This window comes from Silurus meridionalis, chromosome 14 (genome assembly GCF_014805685.1).
Source record: "Silurus meridionalis isolate SWU-2019-XX chromosome 14, ASM1480568v1, whole genome shotgun sequence".
Classification (NCBI taxonomy): Eukaryota; Metazoa; Chordata; class Actinopteri; order Siluriformes; family Siluridae; genus Silurus; species Silurus meridionalis.
In genome coordinates this window covers 17,895,312-17,916,978 of record NC_060897.1, presented here as the reverse complement: position 1 = coordinate 17,916,978, position 21,667 = coordinate 17,895,312, and the positions used below count along the sequence as shown (strand labels likewise).

At 38.9% G+C, this 21,667-nt stretch overlaps 1 protein-coding gene across 2 annotated transcripts in view; it reads right to left on the bottom strand.

The window, feature by feature from the left end:
• tnrc6c1 (trinucleotide repeat containing adaptor 6C1) overlaps nt 1-20,044 on the bottom strand; it is a 56,399-nt gene extending 36,355 nt beyond the window's left edge. For both annotated transcript variants that reach the window (XM_046866888.1, XM_046866889.1), the window contains exons 1-3: nt 19,650-20,044; nt 8,946-9,048; nt 7,527-7,548 (exon numbers count right to left, since the gene is read on the bottom strand). In XM_046866888.1, the coding sequence (XP_046722844.1) occupies nt 7,527-7,548; nt 8,946-9,008 (85 nt within the window). In that variant the 5' untranslated portion in view covers nt 9,009-9,048; nt 19,650-20,044. The remainder of the gene's footprint in view (nt 1-7,526; nt 7,549-8,945; nt 9,049-19,649) is intronic.
• Between the last annotated feature and the right edge of the window lie 1,623 nt (nt 20,045-21,667).

Below are 21,667 nucleotides of genomic sequence, written 5' to 3'. Positions count from 1 at the left end.
ATTAACGCGATGCCGTGCCGTGCGACTGCATCATTCTCCTGTACTCTTCTCCTAATCAGATAACACTTTCAAAAATACTGCAGTAATAAATTGGACTGAGGGGATGTTCTAAACCAGTTTCAGTTCTACAGTAACTCGCAGAGAGACCTGTGTGGCCCAAAAACAATTTGAAAATACAAGTAGAATTGTTAATTTACATCAAGGAGACATTTGGGGACATTTTTGGAATTAGTGTCCAGTTTTATTTTAAAGCCCAAGAACCTTTGGGGTATTTTGGGTACATGACAGCTACAATCATTTTACATTTTGACTTCAAAAGCAAGACTAGGCAAGTGAATGACTGGTTAAAATGAAAATAAATTGTATTTGTATAGCGCTATTATGGCCATTTTCATGGTCCATTTTACAATAGACATTGCCCCAGTGCAGCTTTACATTTTTTTCTTGCAGCTTTAAGATAAAGAGTTTCGAGGTTGATCGCCAGTCGATTAATCCTGAGGATTTTTGCCATTTTTTTTTTAAATTGATCAGCATCGGCCAATTGTGCTGCAAATTAGGCCGATTATAAGGCAGGCGCTTCTGACACACCACACTGTGTGTACGTTCTGTACTTACTTGAAAGAACATAACTTTCCCATACCAACAGGTGGCAGTCATCTGTATTCCACATCCAAACAAGAAAACCGGAAGAGCTAAAACTGTAAATATATAAAGCAAGCAGTGTTTACACTTGCCGCGATAATTGCTGCCGAAATTATGTAGTTCCTCTTTAATCATGTATGTTAAGATGCAAAGACAAGAGCAAGAATGACAACAAGCCTCTTCAGTTTTTTTCTTTCTCCTGTGCTGATTCTCTAAGCTAAATTGGTTTAAAAAAGGCTAATCGGAGTTCTCTTTTCCCGCCGACGAGCTCCGCCGCTGTTTAAAATGCAGAATGTCAGAAAAACAGCTGATGTCCAACTCAAGCCAGCGATGAGAGGGGAAAAAAAAAAAAATAACCCAGACTGGCACTCAAAAGACACTTCACATTCACTGATGGCCCACCGTCAGCTTGGTGTGTCCCGGGCTTTAAGTTCTTATCATTTGTTTTTAGTTTAGCCTTATATATTTCATTGGTTAAATATGATGCTGCTCTTGAAGAGAGAATGAGAATAACATCTGAAGAGAGAATAAGAGGTTTTGGAACTGTATTGTTAGCTTGGGGACAATATCTGCTAAGAACCTGCTAAGAAGTGCACTAATTGGAGAGGCTTGTGCTGTTCAATAAATGTTTAATCAAAACAATTTTCTGTATCACGTCATTAAGCATTAGATTTGATCAACTGAAGGGGGGGAAACATATCCTCCCCAAAAAATCAGCATAAAATAGCGGCCTTTGGCTGTTGTGATTTCTAAATAATTTATTAAGTGGATTGAATGAATTTATGTTGTGGTGACAAGTTTATTCCTTAGAAGCTTAACAATAGGGAGCTGAGAAAGAAACCTGAGAGAAGCTGAACTCAAAAAGGCGCCCATTCTCATCCTAAACATTCTGGACAAATGTCCATTCATCGGGGTGCTGCACAGTGATAGGTGCTTAAAAGCAGATCTGTTCATGTAAACTGCAGTCCTAAGCCATTGTAATAAATATTAATTACAGTCCAAATCCATCCTAGTTCTTGAGTTGCTTATATAGGCTTACATTTATCTGAAACGATCCTCAGCTGTAGTGTTCTCCAATTTAAAAGAACTTCCACCGGAGGAAACCGGTGAATCCGAAGAAAAGAAAGGGACAGGAACATTGCGTCATCCGTTAGCATTTGGCATATACACAACCAGCATCCTAAAATGCCATCATTTATAATTCAATGACTTAAAGCCTTCTAGACTTGTACAGTATAACTTCACATCAAGGCTCGCTCAGGCAGGTGTGCTTCTGAGCGACATTCGACCTCTTTAACTGATCCTGAATGCAGCTGCACGGCTTGTTTTCAGCCTTCCTAAGCTCTACCACACCAGCTTATTGCTACATTCCCTCCACTGGCTTCCTGCAGCTGCTATGTCAGATTTACATCACCTTCCTACAAAGCCAAACCCCTGGACCAGCATTCGACTCCCTCCCAGCTGTCATCTCAACCACTGCTCCAATGTAAAAAATGGTGCTTTATACCACACACATGTACATTACAGTACTGTGAAATTCTTTATTCACATACCCCAGCAATGTTAGGAGCCGTAGTCAGAGCGCAGGTTCAGCCATGATACAGAGCCTCTGCAGCACTTAAGAGTTAAGGACCTTGTTTAGGGGCCCCAAGAGTGGCAACTTGGCGATACTGGGGCTTGAACCCAGACCTGACGATCAGTAAACCAGAGCCCGAACCACTGAGCTACTAATTTACTCAAAAACTGCCAGACATGTCGCTGTAGGTTTTATACTAAAGCGTGAAATCTTACTCCATTATATAAAGACGCAAATAATTAATGCCAATACATGTGAACACCATCATCTTAAATATCCATGGCACGTATTATCAGCCCCTTAAATGGACTAATTCTTGGAATTCAGTGGCGTCAATTATTCTGAAGTGACAGAAAGTGCTGACAGAAAGAACCGATCCCTACTAAGGCAGACAAATCAATCCTGCATGATTGTGCTGCAATTATCAACATTCAACAAACACTTAAAAGTAATTAACTAAGCAGGAAATGCAATTTGCTCGGGCAGAAAAAATTACCATATAGTAATTAGCGTATGGAGTGTCATCTTTTTACGGCGCTTTTAAACGTGCTATAAAACACGTTGATATGTAGATCACAGCCTAAAGACAATACGACACAATGTACACCAGTCTTGTAGCAACCAGAGTCTTAAAGTATCATAGCAATAAGCGGATTATGCATACACTAATGCTATATTCAAACCATACAGTGCCGGATTTCTTTTTTTTATTGCATATTTCTCATATTACATGAGCAAATATTTCACAAAAATAACCAGAGTAATTGTATTTTTATGATTATTTTATTTATTAAGGGAAAATTGTTGTCCAAATCTGCCTGGCCCAATGTGAAAAAGTAATTTCACACAAATAAAAGTAATTCAAGACGTTGCCATAATTCTACGCTCTGCCAAAAAAATCCTAAAGGAGAATGTCCAGCCATCAGTTCATGCCCTCAAGCTCAAGCTCACTTGGGTTATGCAGCAGGACAATGATCGGAAACACACCAGCAAGTCCACCTCTAAATGGCTCACAAAAAAAAAAGTTTTGGAGTGGCATGACCTTAAATCGCTTGAGTCAAGTTGTCACAATAAGGTTAAGGGGGCAATTACATTTCACATAAGGCAAGACATGTCTGGACAGCATTTTTCACTTAATAAATGAAATCATCAAATAAACCTGCATTTTAAATTTACTCTGGTTACCTTTGTGTTATATTAAAATTAGCTTGATGATATGAATCAATCACTCAATGTATTGAGTGTGACCACATGTAGAAAAAAAAATCCGTAAGGGGCTAAATACTTTTTCACAGCACTGTATGCAGTTCTTCCCTGAACTTTTAGCACAAAATTGTACAGGATGTCTATGGATGCAGTAGCATGAAATATTCCCTTCACTTGAACTAGGAGACCCAAACCAGTTCCAGCATGATAATCCCTCTTTGCACAAAGCCAGCTCCATGAAGATATTTTGGAGTGGAAGATTTCGAGAGGCCTGCTGTAGTTACTGTAATGTGTAGTAGCGAAGATATACAAAAAAACACGTGGCGTGCTGCGAGTCTCTTTCAGTTTGGCTTAGAAATAAACGAAGGGCTGCCAAAAGGGACGCAGTTGGCATGCGTTGCCTCGGTCATCTCTAAAATAGAAATGGTAAAAATGGAGCACTGACTGAAAGAGGCTGGTAGTTATGTGGTCATTGCAGCCACTTCAGCATTCAATAGAGTTCCAATGCACTCGTCACACCTACACACACAATGTGCAAAACGCAAAAACTTTCAAAAAGACTGCACATATTAATCTGCCGTTCTCAAAACGAAGAAGGTTTAAGAGTTTAAAAAAAGAGGTGGAGAGAGAGCGAAAGGGTGAGAGAGTGCAAGCGTGGAGGAGATAACGGAGGTCTTTTTTTTTTTTTTTTGGGAGGAGAAACGGGAGGTCCCTTGTGCAGCATACCTGCCAAAACCCAAAGAGCAAAAAAATAAAAAGAGAGAGAGAGGAGACAGGAAAGCAAAGTGTGTTCTCACTCTTTCACACCATTCCGTCCTTACAAATCTTCTCTGCCAGCATTCACAGGACAACGAACACCTACAGACCGTCTCTGTCAGCCATGTCAGGGTTTTTCCTCGTTTTTCCAACACGACCTTCACTGGCTTCTGACTTCCTACCGCACTTTATTTTCTCTATGACTGTGCAACAATAAGAGAAAGAAAACAACTCAGGGCCATTATGTCAATGGAAATGGAAATACTTCTTGTCACCAATTTAAGTGCCAGAGAAAAGCCCTTAGCATGGGCTCAATCTTTCATATATTCGACCTTGCTGTGACCTTGGAAACTGGAAGTTTCCAAAATCAAATCAGTTCATTCGCTGGTTGCAATATAAAAACAGGTATATAAATCCTACAAAATAAGTTTGAAAATTATAACAAAAATTTCCTAAAATATTAAACACTTTGACTCTTTACTAGGTTTTTTCTCATTCTTTTATGCTTTAGGTCTTCCATTAAAGTTTAAAATGCCTCTTTGCTGTTTTGAACATTGTATTTTATACTGTATTTGTACTGTATCTGTACTTGTATTGTATAATATTCTACAAAGGTAAATCAAATTAGACCTCATTTGATAGGAAAGATAGGCTAAATGCTGGACTCTGATTGGTCAGATGATGGATATTACTTCGTATAACAGCGTGGCTTGGAGAGTTGTTTTAGCTAGTAGTAGTAAAAGTAATGATTTTAATGCCAGGTCAGCATATAAGGCTGTCTTCATAGACAGCAAAAAGAGTTATGAAGGTACAAGAGCTGATTGCTTGCAGGAATTAGAACATAACCCACATAGCATGACATGTTTTACCATTATATAATATTTACATTAGCAAAGCAACAAAATCTACTGTCTGAGATTTGTGAATGACTCAAAGCTAAAAAATGCCCGGTCTCACTTTTGAACATTGTATTTTATATTTTTCCTTCAAAAACAGCATCTTGGCTGCCCATGGCCTTCTATGCAACCAGTTCCTGTACTACACACATAAGTGGAGAAGAATATTACTAAATTCTTTAAATTGTTTAGTGTGTACTGGTAGCAGGTCGTTTCCCCACACACTATCCAAGCAAAACCAAGTTAGACGTAAAGCTCCTGTGTGACGTCCGGCTGATCCGGCCACAGAAAACGGAGAGATGCAAAACAAAGTTGAATCAGATTAGACCTCATTAGTGGAACTGTGCCAATTCCCCAGATGTATCCCCACACCGAGTCTCTGAGAATTCTCCGAAAGGACACGTAATGCCAACGAAGACAGATGCGGACAGAAATAAGAGAGCTATTGCTTCACGAAGCCTTAATTAGTACAGACCAAAGGCAACTGAGGGTTCAGCCATGACCACAGGCCCACACGCAACACCATTAGCGACAAAAATGCACACAGGCACAAGCTTCCCCTTGTGGACAGTCTAGTGTTGGAGACTTCCAGCTTTAGCAGATGCTCTAATGAGATTTATGAGCGGCTACTTCTCACGTGTCATAAACCCTATTCCATCTGCCTAGGAACAGATCCTGGGGCGGGCTCAGTGAGGTTTTAATGCCACATATTTCTATTTGTGTTATAAAGTGCATAGTGTCCTGGTGGAACCCAGTTTCAGCCTTCACTATAGTAAAAGACATTTTGCCGTGACCAAAGCTGAAAGTCCTAAAAAGAACTTACAGTTCATGGCCACTCAGTATGTTTAAAAATGCCTCATCTCTTCTGCTAATAGAGCCGAAACACTGGCACATGTTCAGTCCAACTGTGCAAGTACACACACAATGAACAAATTCTATTACAATAATCCTAAACTAAAACATTATACAGAGATAGAAGAGCAATGATTTATAATAGTCTGCCTTCATGCGGTCTCACAGACTTCAATAGGGAATTTTATAAAGGAAACTAGTGCACCCTAGGTGATAACAGTAGCAAAAGTGAGTGCACCGTAAGTGATATGTATGGTCCTGTCAAGCAGATAAAAACATGATGATGAATAGGACATGTGGCTTTGCATGGTTGCACGATGTACAGCTGTTATTACTTAGGGTGTACTCACTTTTGTTGCCAGCTATTTAGACAATAATGGCTGTAGGTTGAATTATTTTTTAGAGGACAGTAAATCTGTACTGCTATACAAGCTGCACATTGACTACTCTAAAATATATCCAAGTTTCATTTCTATAGTATTGTCCATTAAAAACATATTTAAAAAAAGGGCTGCTGATATGTGAGGGGTGTACTCACTAATGTGAATTACTGTATGTTAGTTAAAAAAAATTAATTTGATGGGGCAGAATTGTAATATATAGTGAAGCTCTCTGTAAGACTTTCACTTTACTGTTATAGAAGGAGTCTCCAGTGTCAGTGCTTTGTAATAGGTGGTAAGTTTACTGACATTTATTAGTTGTATGGACAGACTCTGGAACGACTCTACTGGTTGAATGCTGGACTTTGATTGGTCAGATGATGTGCATTACTTCTGTATAAAAGCACAGCCTGGAAACTTGTTTCAGCCAGTAGTAGTTGCACTGATTTTAAATCCAGCATATAAGGCAATGTTCATGGATGGCAAAAAACATTTATAGAGGCACAAGACTTGATTGTTAATATAGATCAAATAAAATAAAACACTGAAATGAAACAGAACGAAGAAGAACACAGCAGGTGACGTTATGCCTTTGTGTACTATTTACATCAGCACAGAAACGATATCTACTCTTTGAGATTAGAGAATGTCTGAATCAGCTGTACCTATCTGATAAGTTGAATTACAACATGCCCTCTCACGTTTACATTTCACATTGATGCCATTTAGCAGAAGCCCTTATTAAGTGTGACTTACATTATCTCATTCATACACCTAAAGCAGCTATGGGGTTAAGGGCCTTGCTCAGGGGCCCAGGAGTGGCAGCTGGGTGTGGCTGGGATTTGAACTTGCAATATTCGGATCCAAAGTCCAATGCCTTAACCACAAAGTTCCCCATAAGGACATGTTCTCACGTTCGCTTGACTATAGTTTCTATGGCTATGTAATTTCTACATTCTCCTCCTAAATGAGAGAAGTTAAGGACTAAACTTGTGGTATTCAGGGAGGAAGACGATGGAGCTGATGCCTGGGTAACACTGCTGTAATATCGCATACAAATCAGAACTGGGATGCAGAAGGGAATGGTTTCATAAATTAGAACTTTAGGCAATACTGAAGTTGAATCCTTCGACTTCTTTTAAGAAGAATAAAAACAGATTAAAAAAAAAAAAAAACAGTTTACAATAAATACATGAAAAAATGGTATATAGAGCTGACCTTTGGTTTCCTGTTCAGCAGCCTATAAAAAAAAAAAAAAGATCAGATATGGGTTAGGAGAATGGCCATCAAATCCAAATCCAATTTATTTACAGCGTGTGACAAAAACAAATACATTTACAGCATTTGGCAGACTCTCCAGTGGCAGCATTCGTGGTGCTGGGATTTGAACTCATGAACTTTTGATCAGAAGTCCAACACCTTAACCACTGGGCTACCACCCCATGACCATAAGATTGCACAGAAGGTGCACATTCATTTTGTATACCAGCATGGATTAGAGACTTGTTTTGACTACAACATGAGCAATAATGAGAATGAATGCACTTGAGCTAAAAGATTTCTATAGTAACATCTTATACACCAGTGCTGTATAGTAGATGGTCCAAATAAGCTAAGAGCAATGATAACCTCCAGTTCTTCATTAACACATCTGCATAGAATCTCAAGGCTTCTTCCTCATGCCATTTCAGCTAATTTCTCCTTGTCTTCTTAAAAGCGCTCTATAAATAAAAATGAATTAAGCTGAATTGAATTGACGTGTGTTATTCCTTATTGAATGCATATTAAACCCAATTAGTCACATATTAAGCATCACTTGTCAATGCACATGCTGGATTTCTGACTTACATCCATCATAATAAACAATCAGTACAAGTGTTCATGGTATGTTCATCATTAACTAATACACTGAAGGATATATGGAACTACCTTACTAATGACTGTACACGGAGGCGCAAAGCTCAAGTGGCCTTCAGCAAGGCGAACTTGGACATAATGCACGTTTCCATGGTGCTGAATAACTTCAGCGTGAGCAGAACATCGCAGGCTGTTTGTGCCTAAACACTCTGTAATGTATCATGCCTCATTTCAAACACAGCAAAACTTTCAGGAATGTTCAACAGGAGCAGCACTGCTGAGACGGCATGTTCTACACTACAGTAATTAAAAAAAAAAGAAAGAAAGAAAAAAAGACGTAACAACATGTAGATCAATTTGTTAGCTTTTTGTTTTTAAATAATGAAAACACTGACTAGAATTTCTTTTTATAATTTGCACATTTAGCACCATGTAGGTGACCGTGTACCAATTTTATTATTATAATTTTTTTTCCTCACCTAAGCTTGGAGGATGTTAAGACTATGACGAACCCAAAAACCTGATTGGGTTTAATCTCTACTCATTGGAACCCTCACCTCATTCACACCCAACTGAGAATTAAGCCTACATGGTTCACCTCTTTTGGGTATGTAACATGGACCAACTGAAAAGATGGCGGCTGGAAATCCCCCTCCAGCATACGAGGCGAGAGGATGTAGGAGGTGCTTAATAAACATGTTTCACTCGGATCCCACGTTGAAGAAAAAGAAAAAAAAAAAGCAAGAATGAATAAAGAAAAGAACACGATATAGACCTCACCTTTTTCTGAGCAGCTTCCTTTTTCTTCTTTTCGTCTTGCCTTTTCTTTTTCTTTTCTTCCATCAAATGAATCTCTTCTTGTGGTTCTCGCCTTGTCTCCCAACTGCGGAAAAAAAAACAGGCAGAGGATGCAAATGTTGACTGTAGTCGCTCACATACATCGTTAACCCGCTTTTAGCACCAACCGAGCGCAGAGGACTCACTTGGAGCAAATTCAACAGAAAAAACAACATGAAAACCCACATTCTATACAATTGTGTGCCTCCAACTACATGCTACCAGTTTGGAGTAGAACCTAATATGGCTGGAAAAGTCAGGTGTCCCAATACTTTTACCATGTCAGGTAAAGGAGTAGATAGGTGAGTGAATTACACAAATCTCTAATCTCAGCTTCGTTCTACACAGGTTTATCATAATCTCACCATAAAACAGATTAGAAATATTAAATCTTGTAGAATTTGTTTCACCCTGAACCAGGGACAGAACTTAAAAACATGGGGAGGGGGGGATTTTTCCATAATAAAAGGGACCTTGAAAACAAACTTGACTGTTCAGAAGTACACCAGGACACATTTCTGGCTCCGCAGATCAGTCAAAGAGCAAAATGTAAATTAAAATGAATCATGTTCTTGTTTTTAGCACTGAAACAATTCACATACAGCTTCCATCAATGTTTTGATGCACATCGCTGAATGAGGCAACGATATCTGAACCATTTTGCTTTGAAGCACTTACTGCAGCCAGTCTGTATGTTCTATTGTTATTAAAAGGCACTGAAGTCAATGTTCTTATACACCTCATTAATTTAATTATTTGTATAGCGCTTTTAAAAATAGACATTGTCCCAAAGCGGCTTTACAGAGATAACGAGATTGTTAAGTGGGAATGTATAAGTTTAGTGCCTATAAGTTTATCTCTTATGAGTGAGGCAGTGGCAAGGAAAACCTTCCTGAAGAACCAGACTTAAAATGAAAACCCATCCTCATCTTGGAGGCACCGAATATCCATTCATTATAGCTCATTAGAGATCTAGATAAGATAAACTGACCTTATTTTTTATTGCTCTATAGGGGAACACATTTTCCCTCTTCTAAAACAACAGATTCAGTGTACGGTCATGTTCTGTGATGAGCTGATGATTTGGGTCAGCCTAAATCATCATGTACATGTCATAGCTAAGGAGTTGATATTAAATAATTCAGGAAACTGGTAGTATGTGAAGTCAAAACTCAATAAAACATTTACACGTGCTCCAGTGCAAAAAATAAATATTAAATAAAAAAATAGACATAAATTGTTGTGTTTAATTATATTTTTAAAACTAAATCCATTCAGACTGTTTAAAATGAAAATTTCCAAAATAACTATACAGACTAAATCAATAGGACACCTGACTTTTCAAGTCACATGTGGTTCTTCTATCAAATTTTATCACCAAGTTTCTAAGTACACCATTGAATAGATGTCAAAGCATGACATTTTTCCTTTCCTTAACTAGGAGACCCAAACCTGTTCCAGCATAACAATAAAAGAAAAAAAGGTGCTTTTTACTTGTTACTTTTTTTTTACAGCACAGTGAAATTCTTTCTTCACATATCCCAGCGGTGTTAGGAAGCTGGGGTCAGAGCACAGGGTCAGCCATTATACAGCACCCCTGAAGGGTAAAGGGCCTTGCTCAAGGGTTGGCAAGCTTGGCAATACAGGGGCTTTCTGATCAGCAACCCAGAGCCGTAAACACTGAGCTACCACCTCTCTTAGCCCTGTGCACAAAGTCAGCTCCATGAAGATATGCTGGCCTCCCCATCTCACTTACATCATTACTAGACATTACTAACATATTTCTGCAGCTGAATGAGCACAAATCTCCATAAGCACACTACAAAATCTAGTGGAACATCTTCCCAGAAGAATAGAATTCATTATAAAAACAAATGGGCACTAAATGTGGAATGGGACGTTCAAAAGGAACATACACCAGACAAAACTGTTGGCAACAGAATGTGTATATAAGGTAGAACCTGAGAAACTATTAGTGCAAATGTAACAGTAATGGAGTAGTGTTTCAATTTCTTCAGAAAAAAATTATTGTAAAAATGCTGCTCTAAATTTCTGATTCATCTGGTGGTAAGCAGTCAATACTGAACAAGCAACCAGCTGCTCAGTGGCCTTCACTGACAGAAAGGGAGTGGTCACTTATTTACGGTACAGATTGGAATACCGTAACTCCACGGTGGAGTTGGAGGTGAAACAAGGGCCTGACCATCACAGCTGTGCGTCCACTCTTTTATAACGATGCAGCTGCCTCAGCACTCAGTAACATAAAAGCTTCGGCACATTTCAGAGAATAGCTTTCTCTCTGGCTCTTCTCGTTTAGCCCGTCTATATAATCAGTCACTCAGGTAAACACCGAGTATATTGGCTAGACAGGTCAGGTGTCTTGCACTTTTGTGTGTAGCTTTCTCTGGGCTAGCAAGTAGCAAATGATCTCATTAACCAAGTAATCTCTCATTACTGGACAACACAATGAATTCATAGATACACAAGTGGCTGAAAACCCTGTTCTTAAATAAAATCAGTAAATGACTGCTTGACCTTTTGATTGAGCAGTGCAAGTTTCATCTCATTTTCCCCCCTGTGTTTAATGCTCAAGAAAGAACATGCAGCTCTTGATTGCGTTACAGCAGGAGGTCACTTTATATTCACATTAAATAGGCTTTCACAATTAAATAACTACAGAAGGTAATATCCTGATTTGATTCGCGTGGAAGCTCATAGCACCGGTGCCCTGGTTGTCCAGAATTAGTCTGCAAGTGTAATGGTACTTCCAGAAGCCACAATCAGCACTAAGGACCGATTAAAAGCAAAGCTACTTTTTACCTTACACTATTTTCCTCTTTTCCATGTAGCTGGATTATAAAACAGCACTGAAAACAAGGGTGGTAAGAAGAGCGAAGATGAAGATCACGGTGCAACGCACAAGATGGAGGAGATGGAAAGGGATGGTGGTGGTAGTGGGTGGGGGAGGTGGATTCTCTCTGGGCACAAAGCCAAAAATGCCAGCGCTACAACACAAACAAGAGTGCAGCTAACCCCGGGGAGCGCAGTGACTAGCAACGGCGGCGATCTGAGAAATAAATGGTCTGAGAGGCACATCGTGTAGATTTCCACGTCATTTCTGAAGAGCAAAGCTGACGCACCATCCAACCTCAGGGAACCCAAATCCTCTCTCTCACATGTGAAAATGAACAAAGGCAGAGGACAGGACAGTGCCAAGAGTGAAAGTAAAACAGCTGTGTGGTCAAGTAAGGACAGCCTGAACTGACTTTTTTTTTTTAAATACAGCTGATTTTAAAGCTTTTTTTGTGTCTAGAAGAACCACTGTAGAACAATCAACAGGACTGTTTTACTGTATGTTTTATGTTGACTGAATGACAGCTGTTTGCGGCCCTGCTGACTTTAATTTTCATGTAGCCGCTAATAAAAGTGCTTTCACGAGCTTTTACCAATTTACTGCCTTCAAACAGCACAAAAACATCCTTTGCACAGGGCTCAGGAGTTCCACTCATTGCTCACAGGGAGTTTAATGGCTGAACTAATAAAAACATGTAGCATGAAACTCCTAGGAGGCCATTTAGCTACAATTAGGCTTCAGCTTAGACGTGACTGTGGGTTAGACAACAAGGCGCTAAAATCAAAAGCAAATGAGAAACCACTCAGGAAATTCATATATGCTCTGGCCGATGACGTTCAATTTCAAACAGTGCACAATACAAACCAAAAAAGGCAGGTCTTTGAGCTTGGCAAATATGGCCAAAGTTTGTGGACATGATCACACCCATATGTACTTGTTGAACATCCCATTCCAGATGCTGTCCCTTTTTTGATGTTATAATGTCTTTCACTCTTCTGAGAGTTTTCCAATATATTTTGGAGGGAGTTGTGCTCATTCGGTTACGTTACAGAGATCACGTACTGATGTAGAGTGAGGAGATCTGGGGTGCAGTCTGTAATCCGGTTTATCCCAATGATCTTCAATATGCTAAAAGGAAACTATACAGTTCTAAATTTGCAGCTAGTGTTTGAGGTAAAGTCACATACAGATTTGATAGTCAGGCATCTATAAACATTTGGCCATACTGTGTACCCAAGTGTTGCAAAAACAGTGGTAGACAAATCATAAGCAAGACCAATGGGTAAGTGTTGAAAAGTCAGGTCACATGTCAGATGTTTCTACTGCACTAAAATCTAACTAACCAGGTGAAAAAAGTGTTTGCTAATGTGACTGCATCATCATGATGAACAATGTATGAAACAAAAAAAATATATTATACAAAAATTTTTTTTTATACATAGTTATACTTTTATTTTTATATATATATTTTTTTAATACTCTTTCTATTTACATGTTGGACAATGGTCAAACGCATGTCACTACATTGTACTCTATATGAATGTGTATGTGAGGAAATTTTGATTTGAAAAAATTCTCTCATACTCTCCTGGTAACATTTTTAGGGTCTCGTTTAGGCTATGACCTTAAATACCTTATCGGTGACTTGCAGTGACTTCCTCACATCATAAGTAAAAATATTACATCAGACTGACTATCTTCTATACCGTACAGGGTGTATTGGGTTTGCAGAAGAGTTACATGACGGCTTCGCATTGGATACTTTTTGTTTTTGTGTGAAAAATCAGTTCTACCTTCAGTATGATCGCATGCACTGACATGAAAAGCTCAACACCAATGCTTTACATTTAATATTTATCCATACCAAACAGTAAGTGTGTATTTGATCGGTAGGTTTGAGTAGCTAAGTGTCTTTCCAACCAGCAGTGTGCGCTCTTCATAATGCTGAAAAATTTATCACTAATAAGGTAATAACAGTTACACGTTGTGAAGATCTGCAATTATAAATGCGTTCTGTTACCTCAGGGAATCGGCTCCTTTGTGTTGAAACTCACAGCACAGTCCTTGTTGCTAGTTCGAAAGGTTATATCAAAATTTTCACTTTTTCAAACAAGAGACTGGTGTTAAACATGGGGAAGTACAACACTTACAGTAAGTGGCACGAAGTGGGAATTGAAATACATGTCAATTATTCATGACAGCTAGCTTTTCTAGAGAGCGTTAAACAGCAGATTGATCGTCAATATGTTATGTATATTTTTTTTATCCTCAATTAACCTTTAACTGAGATGTTTCACACCAGCATGTTTGTACTGGTGTGTTGTGGTGCTGTACCAGGCACGTTTGCTACAGAATACACTCAACATCGGGCTGTTTTCATGTGGTTTTTCCATCCGTCTTGATTTTTTTTTCTCCATGTATGAGGGTGAGTCAACCACCAAATATTTTTCAAAAAAATTAACACTTTCACTTTTGTCTTTCACTTATAATGCAAAATAGTCATTTAAGGGTGGGGGGGGGTTCATTTGCCTCAACCTCACATTTACCTTAACTACAGTAAAATAAATAAGCTTTCCAAACAGCATTAGATTTCTTGAACCCACTCATTGGCAACAAGGAGGGTCTTTGAACATTCCAGACATTCAGATTTTTTTTTTATTGTACTACTGCACTGTAGAGCTGTAAAGACTTTACTTCCTGACATGATTTACAATGCAGGTAAAACCTGAAGGACACAAAGGATAAAGTGAAAACGATGTTCTGAATAAAACACGTTTTGTTCCACGGTCAAGAAGGTGAAATGTTAACTTTACTGAATATAAAAATGAAAAAGTGTTTTTTTTCTCAGAAGGTTAATAGATTCCGGACACTGTCTCTAAAATGTAAGGGTTGATTTTACACATCTCACTACTCAGTGGTGCATCTGGTTCGATTCTACTAGTAAGACTTTTGTTTTGGAGTTTTGTCAAGACTTCGGGCAGATTTTTTATTCTTCCCTTCTGTTTCCAACACAATGGTTTAGCACCATCCATGAAAATTTCGACGTGATTTCCATATGCTAAACAATTCGCATAGTCAACAACAGGATTTGATGGCATGTCTTGAATGGTACACCGGAAAAAAAAAATCTGTGTGTTGCTTGACCAGTATGTCGAGCTAAAAGAAACAGGAATCCTTTTCAAGCCAACAGAAATGTGATCACAAACTGAGGTGCATGTTCAGCTTTATGTTCTAGCGAATATATTGATATATATCGGTATTGGAGATTTTGAACATTACTTCTAATCCACACAGAAAATGACACGACAGAGCAACAGCCTGAACGTAGAAAAAAGAAAAGAATGTTATTATCCATTATCGAGGTGTTACACAGAGCTACAATACAGAGAACAAAAGCTCGCTCCTTGGCAGAAAACCATTCAAGTCATCGAGTGGCGTCATCAGCGGCTCGGTAATCAAATTCGCGTATTTAAATGTCAAGACTGTCACAACGCATTCACAGAAGCTAATGCAAGCTAACTTATTACTGGGACAATAATGAAATTTAAACAAAATAATCTGCAATTTTTGAATATGTATATTATACTAAACAGTATGCCTAGCAATTATGCCTATTCATAAACAGGAAACGTGCAGCGTTGGAGCTGCCCAGTGTGTTGCATCTGGTTTGTGTGTTGGTCTTTCTGAGAACATGTTTGGCTACACACGCTGAAGCAACTGTGTGAACAACTTGTTTTTTTCTTTTTATATAAACAAAAGGTCACATATATATAACTTCATATTTAATTTATGTACATATACATATACATATATATGTGTGTTTTTTTTGTGTGTGTGTAAAAAATATTGAACAATGAAAATGTCAGTAAACGTAAAAGTAAACTACAAATGTATGGATAAAAGTATTGGGACACCCTACTTTTACCAGACAGTTGGAGACAATTGTATAGAATGTCTTTATTTGACGATATATGTAAATGCATAATAATATTATACTACTACATTATTTATAATACAATCATTACATAACACTAAATATATATATTTTTTTATTGTGTTGATGTCCTTGTTAATACAGTGTGAAGTCAAAAACAAATTTTCCAGAAACAAAAAAACAAAAACAAAAAAAATATCCCTCACTAATTAAATAACAACTAAAAAGAACTGACCACTACGTAGTTCATACATAGTGTTGAAATCAACATACTTAAAAAACTGTATAAACTATGTATTTGGCTGCGTATTGTGCATACCCTCAGATTTCCATGTCTAAATTATACCACCCCAAAGATGTCTAAAGATGAGTCTGCAAGTGACTGTCCTTCCCAGCTGTCCTTGCATTGGCAGCAACACTTTTTTTTCCTCTTCTTCTTCTTTTTAAAACAGCAACATTCAGATGCATGAAGCCAAGCACAGTTGCACATGGCCACAACAATGCCATTAAGGCTGTGTAAGAGCATGCACTGAAAGCGTGTTGTATGGTAATCTGAGCATTATGTGGCCTCTTTTTGTCCGATTCTCCCAATAGCCTCTTTCACTGCCAGAGAATACATGGCTTCTTTAATACGCCTGCATGCTGACAGGGGGCCCGGGTACTGCAAGGGGGCCGAATTTGCTCTCCAAATTTAGCAACTACTGCACCATGCTGGCTGACCGTGAGGCCAGGGGTTTGAGGGGGTTCGCGCAGGGAACAAGCACGTCAGCGGCTTGTACAGATTCGTACACGTTTCCCACAAGGCATCTGTAAATCCCACACAAGTCAGGAGTAAATAACCTCAAAAGGGAAACCATCAGTACAGATAAAATCTTACATCTCAAACCATCTGATCCTGTCAGCATTACTATACCGCACTCTATCTAGTGGTGTGTGTTTGTGAACAACCACTACTGTGTCTGTAAGTCATTTAATTCCAAAACGTATCCAAACATTTATCTAACCACCATAACAACAACTCTTAAACCCATTGTAGCTGAAAACCACTCCACGTTACTACACCTTCAGTACATATGGATTCGAACACTAATATTTTATATATTTATAAGAGCGTTTATTACTGAATTTCTTGTCAATTGGATAAAATAGTCCTGACTGCCATTATATATAAGCTGACATTTTGCTATTGAGATATTTACATGAAAGCCGTTGTTATTACTGCACTCTTAAAAATAAAGGTGCCAGGAGGGACCGTGGAAAAGTGGTTCTCACAGCGATGCAGTAGAGGAACTGTTATTGGAGCCCAACACAAAGAAAATCTCCAAGCTCGATGAGTCTGTATTATATAATGAATGAACTATAAAGAACACTCTTATTGTTGTTTTTCTGTTGATTATTCATGATCTCTCTGCGCATCTTTTTTGTGGTTTGCAGTAATGGATGTTAAGGGTTCTTCACAGGACCATACAAGGAGCTGTTAAGGAACCTTGATTTTCAGTTTACATAACAAATCAATGCTAAATACAATTAATTGAATAAACCGGTTGTGAATGACACAACTTAGAGAAACACTGCCCCATAGGACTATCTTAGGTAAGCGGTTACAGGTACAAATGTCTTCCTAACATGTCTTCTCTCAAACTGTATCTGTAAAAAAGCCAAAACTCAATAGAACTATGTTCACTCCATTGTTTTTTCTCCACTCATCAGCTTGTATAATCCAAATACTATTACGAATTATCTCCTGCGATTCCTCTCGTACAAACAAGTCAGTTTTCTGTCACTTGGTTAGATATCTTGGGAACGCCGCATCAAATATTCTAGAGAATCTTGTTCAAAAGCAGGAGAGTTTATCAATCAAAGAAGAAACAGGTTCAATAGGGAAAAACCTCAAAATTCTCTTGTTTCTTCACAAAAAACTACAAACACTGTCCTAAAGCAGCTTTCCAGAAATATATAGATTAAAAATAAACATTTTAACATCGTCAAATTTTCCCTGATAAATGTATCCCTAATGAGTGAGCCAGTGGAGACAGTGGTGAGGGTAAAACTTCCTGAGGAAGAAACCTTGAAAGGAGCCAGACTCAAAACAAAACACATCCTCGTCCTCAACACCAAATGTCTATTTATTATAGTTCCATCATTGTTGAGGTTATAAACTGTTCACTGATGGGGATTAAGTGTAAAACTGTTTAAGGTGTTTGCAGTCTAATCCGTGGTTTATATTAATTACAGTTCAGATCCATCCTCATGGTTCCTGCGTTAAACCCTCTACAGTAACCTCATGGAGTACGAATTGTGTAACGATTTATCTCGTGTTTAATACACTGTAGTCTATTTAATAATAACGACGGCTTTCAAAAATACTGCCATTGCTGCACATATTGATAATACTGGTCTTGAATGTGCTTGGTATCGCATTGAAAAGCAAAATAAGTGGTAGCTCCCGTATCTAGAATACAACGCTGTGAATTTGGTCAAAGCTCATTTCTGTAATATTGACTTCAATTTCCAAACATTACGTAAAAAACCCAGACGAAAACATCAGGATGATGGCTGCCGAGTTTTGCATGCAAATATTACAAGAGTGTGAAGGTCACCATCTCCAGAAGAACTCTGCAACGCTCAGTGGAACGTACAAGCTCATTTTCTTACCAAACTTCACAGAGAACCTGAGCCTAATGTCACATCAACTACCAACTTGTTTCTTTCATTTGTATTTATTTTCCATTTCGCTATTCCTTAATATACTACTTTAGTATTACTTTCGTCGAATTGGGTTATTTGCTTTACAGCATTTCTTTGCATGAGCATAAGAGTTGTAACACCACTGAACATGCTGATATTTAATTTATAGACCTGATTAAAACCATAAATGCACTTTACAGTGTAAACAGGACTCAAATTTGATATTTTTTTCCTCCTCCTCCAAAAAAAAATTGGCTTATTTCTTCATCCAGAATGAAAATTTCATAATGTTTTTAGAGGAACTCTATCTGTAATGCATATTTATTTATTAATATATTAAGGCATATTTTATTCATAATCAGGATAAAATGACCAAAAACTTGTGTAAAATTCTGCAACTAACCACAAATAGGTCATATTTTGTCAAAAAAACAATAATAAAACAAATACATGCTGTATTTTCATGCAATTAAAACATTTTAATTCTTTGAAATAAATGATCTTATGTCAATATAATCCTGACATATGCTGAAGACTAAAATAAGAAAAAATTAAATAAGATTTTAGCAAATCTAACAGTACCTTCAGAAGAAAAAAGAAAAACAACAAGGCGACACAAATAACGAGCGGATCGTTGTGACGTAGGAGGAGAAATAATGACGTGACTACGACTGATATTCAAAGGGATTTAAACACTCAATTCAGCGTGCAGGTTTATTATTTTTATTTATTATTATAAGTGTGTAAATGTTTTCTTGAAGATAGCAACGGTCCAAGAAGTAGAAGAGTGGAATCTGCAACGTGGACGTGTGTGTGTGTGTGTGTGTGTGTGTGAGAGAGAGAGAGAGAAGTAAATAATCCTGAGCGCGTGCATTTGAACAGGACGAGGAATGAGACTGCAAAAACAACCAAGCATGCTTCCTTCCCAAACCCGGTCCGAGACTTCAAGTGAACAAAAAGCAAAAGAGGCACTAAGGATGCCCCTAAATACACCGTGAAACATTGTCCATCATCACCCCCAAAACTACTGTAACGACAACAAATAATCCAGCACGCGCGCGCACGCACACACAAAAGCGTTCACTAAACGCACATTAAATACGAGATCATGCATCTCCAGTGATCTGCATATTCAATGGTATGTTTTTCAAACCCTCCCCCAAAACTTTACCTTATCTCTCACACTCCAGTAATGGCGCTTTGCTGCTGAAAGAGGATTTTTGTCCCCTCTTGCTCGGTCCCCGCACTGACACTTTAGCCACTCTGGCGCAGCTTGCAGTTACGCTCCAAACGGACCACTGCAGTCAGATCGGGATCAGAGCTTCCCAGAGGTTCAGGAGTTGTTTTGTTTTGTTTATTTTTTTTTGCAAGAAACAAAACAATTAAAAAAAAAACACAGAAGACGCGGTTGCTTTCGAGCACGCGAACGAAAAGGACGTCTCAGCGCGGCGTCGCGAGCGTTCGCGTCGGGCGCGTGCAGCAGCTCACACGGCCACTCCGCGCGCGCTGCGCCTTTTCTCCAATGACGTGTTCATATCGACACGCCGATTTAAAAAAAAAAAAAAAAAAAAACGTGTGTGCAAAACGACGAGAAGGAGGAGGGGGAAGGAGTGTGCATTCAGCGTGCATTTATCACGCTAAAAAACTAACGAAACGAAAAACACGCATGCACACGCGTATGCAAAAGCGTGTCCACGCGAGCACGGAGATGTCCATTTACAATGCACGCCAATGATACGAGGCATTCGTTGGGATTTCGTTCGCACTCCTTCCAGCAGCAGCCATTTTGTCGAAACTGACAACGGGAGCGCGGTGCAAACAGGAAGTGGCGCGCGCCCCCCGTTCCAACGCTGTGCAAAAAAAAAAAAAAAAAAAAAAAAAGGAGATCCGCCTACTCGTTGCTATAGTAACAGGATTTACGAGCTCCTGGTGAGCCCATGTCGGTGCACTTCTATCTCTCTCTTTCTCTCTCTCATAGGTTTTGGACTTCCTGCTTTTTTTCTCGCAAAAAAACAAAACTACAAAACAGCTGGAGCTTCTATTTGCCCCATATTCATGTTATGACCCAAACTCTTTTACCAGCAGGGGGCGCACTTTCCAACTATAAATAGGCCCACTGGCACTATTTTCCGTCATTTCACTCACTCATTATTCAATTGGTAATGGTTTGCTCATCGTTCACATTAACCGTTAAATTCTGTGAAGCTGCTTTGAGACAATGTCTGTTGTGAAAAGCGCTATAGAAATAATTCAATTCAATTCAATTCATTTTTATTTGTATAGCGCTTTTAACAATGAACATTGTCTCAAAGCAGCTTTACACAGATAATGTAGTGATTAAACGTAAATATGTTCTTTGTAAGTAAGTTTGTCCCTGATGAGCAACTGTGGCAAGGAAAAACTCCCCGAGATGGCATAAGGAAGAAACCTTGAGAGGAACCAGACTCAAAAGGGAACCCATCCTCATCTGGGTTGCACCAAATGTCTATTTGAAGCAGATATACAAAGTTGCGGGGTACAGTGATGACGATCAGAAGCAAACTGCACTCCCGAGTCAGTGCAGCAGACCGCCAAAACCAACTACAGTCCAACCCGTCCTCAAAAGCACCCGTTCTACTCCGGAATTACATGGAACCACCCAAGGTGTTGATGAGATACCGTCCCAAGCTGCACAGAAGTGTGAAGATCCACAGAGGGGAGAGGGGCAGGAACAGTGGTCACTGGAACCTCAGGAGCATGTTTAACTCGACCGAGAGAGAGAGAGAGAGAGAGAGAGAGAGAGAGAGAGAAGGATATGGATTTTTAAGTGTCCCTATTGGTGTATGAAAGTTAATGTCACTGTGCAGTTTGGACTCCGGCAAGACTCGCTATGGCAGCATAACTAAAAGGGAGAACCAGAAGGTAACACAGACATGAGGGATCTCTGGGATAAGAGACGACCCACCACACCACCGTCAACAAACCCGAGTGAACGTGTGAATGTAAACTTGACTTGACTTGACATGTCTGGGTGCAATTCCTGAGCTGGGAGACACCTCGGGAGAGACAGTTGATTGGCGAGCACTGGGCAAATCTTCAGCCTTCAATACTCATCCTCGCTTAGGAGCAGTTCAAATCAGGTCATATCATACATTGGTCTACCAGAATACTCGAAGGTGTGTGTTTACACTGGTGAATGCGAAGGCCACG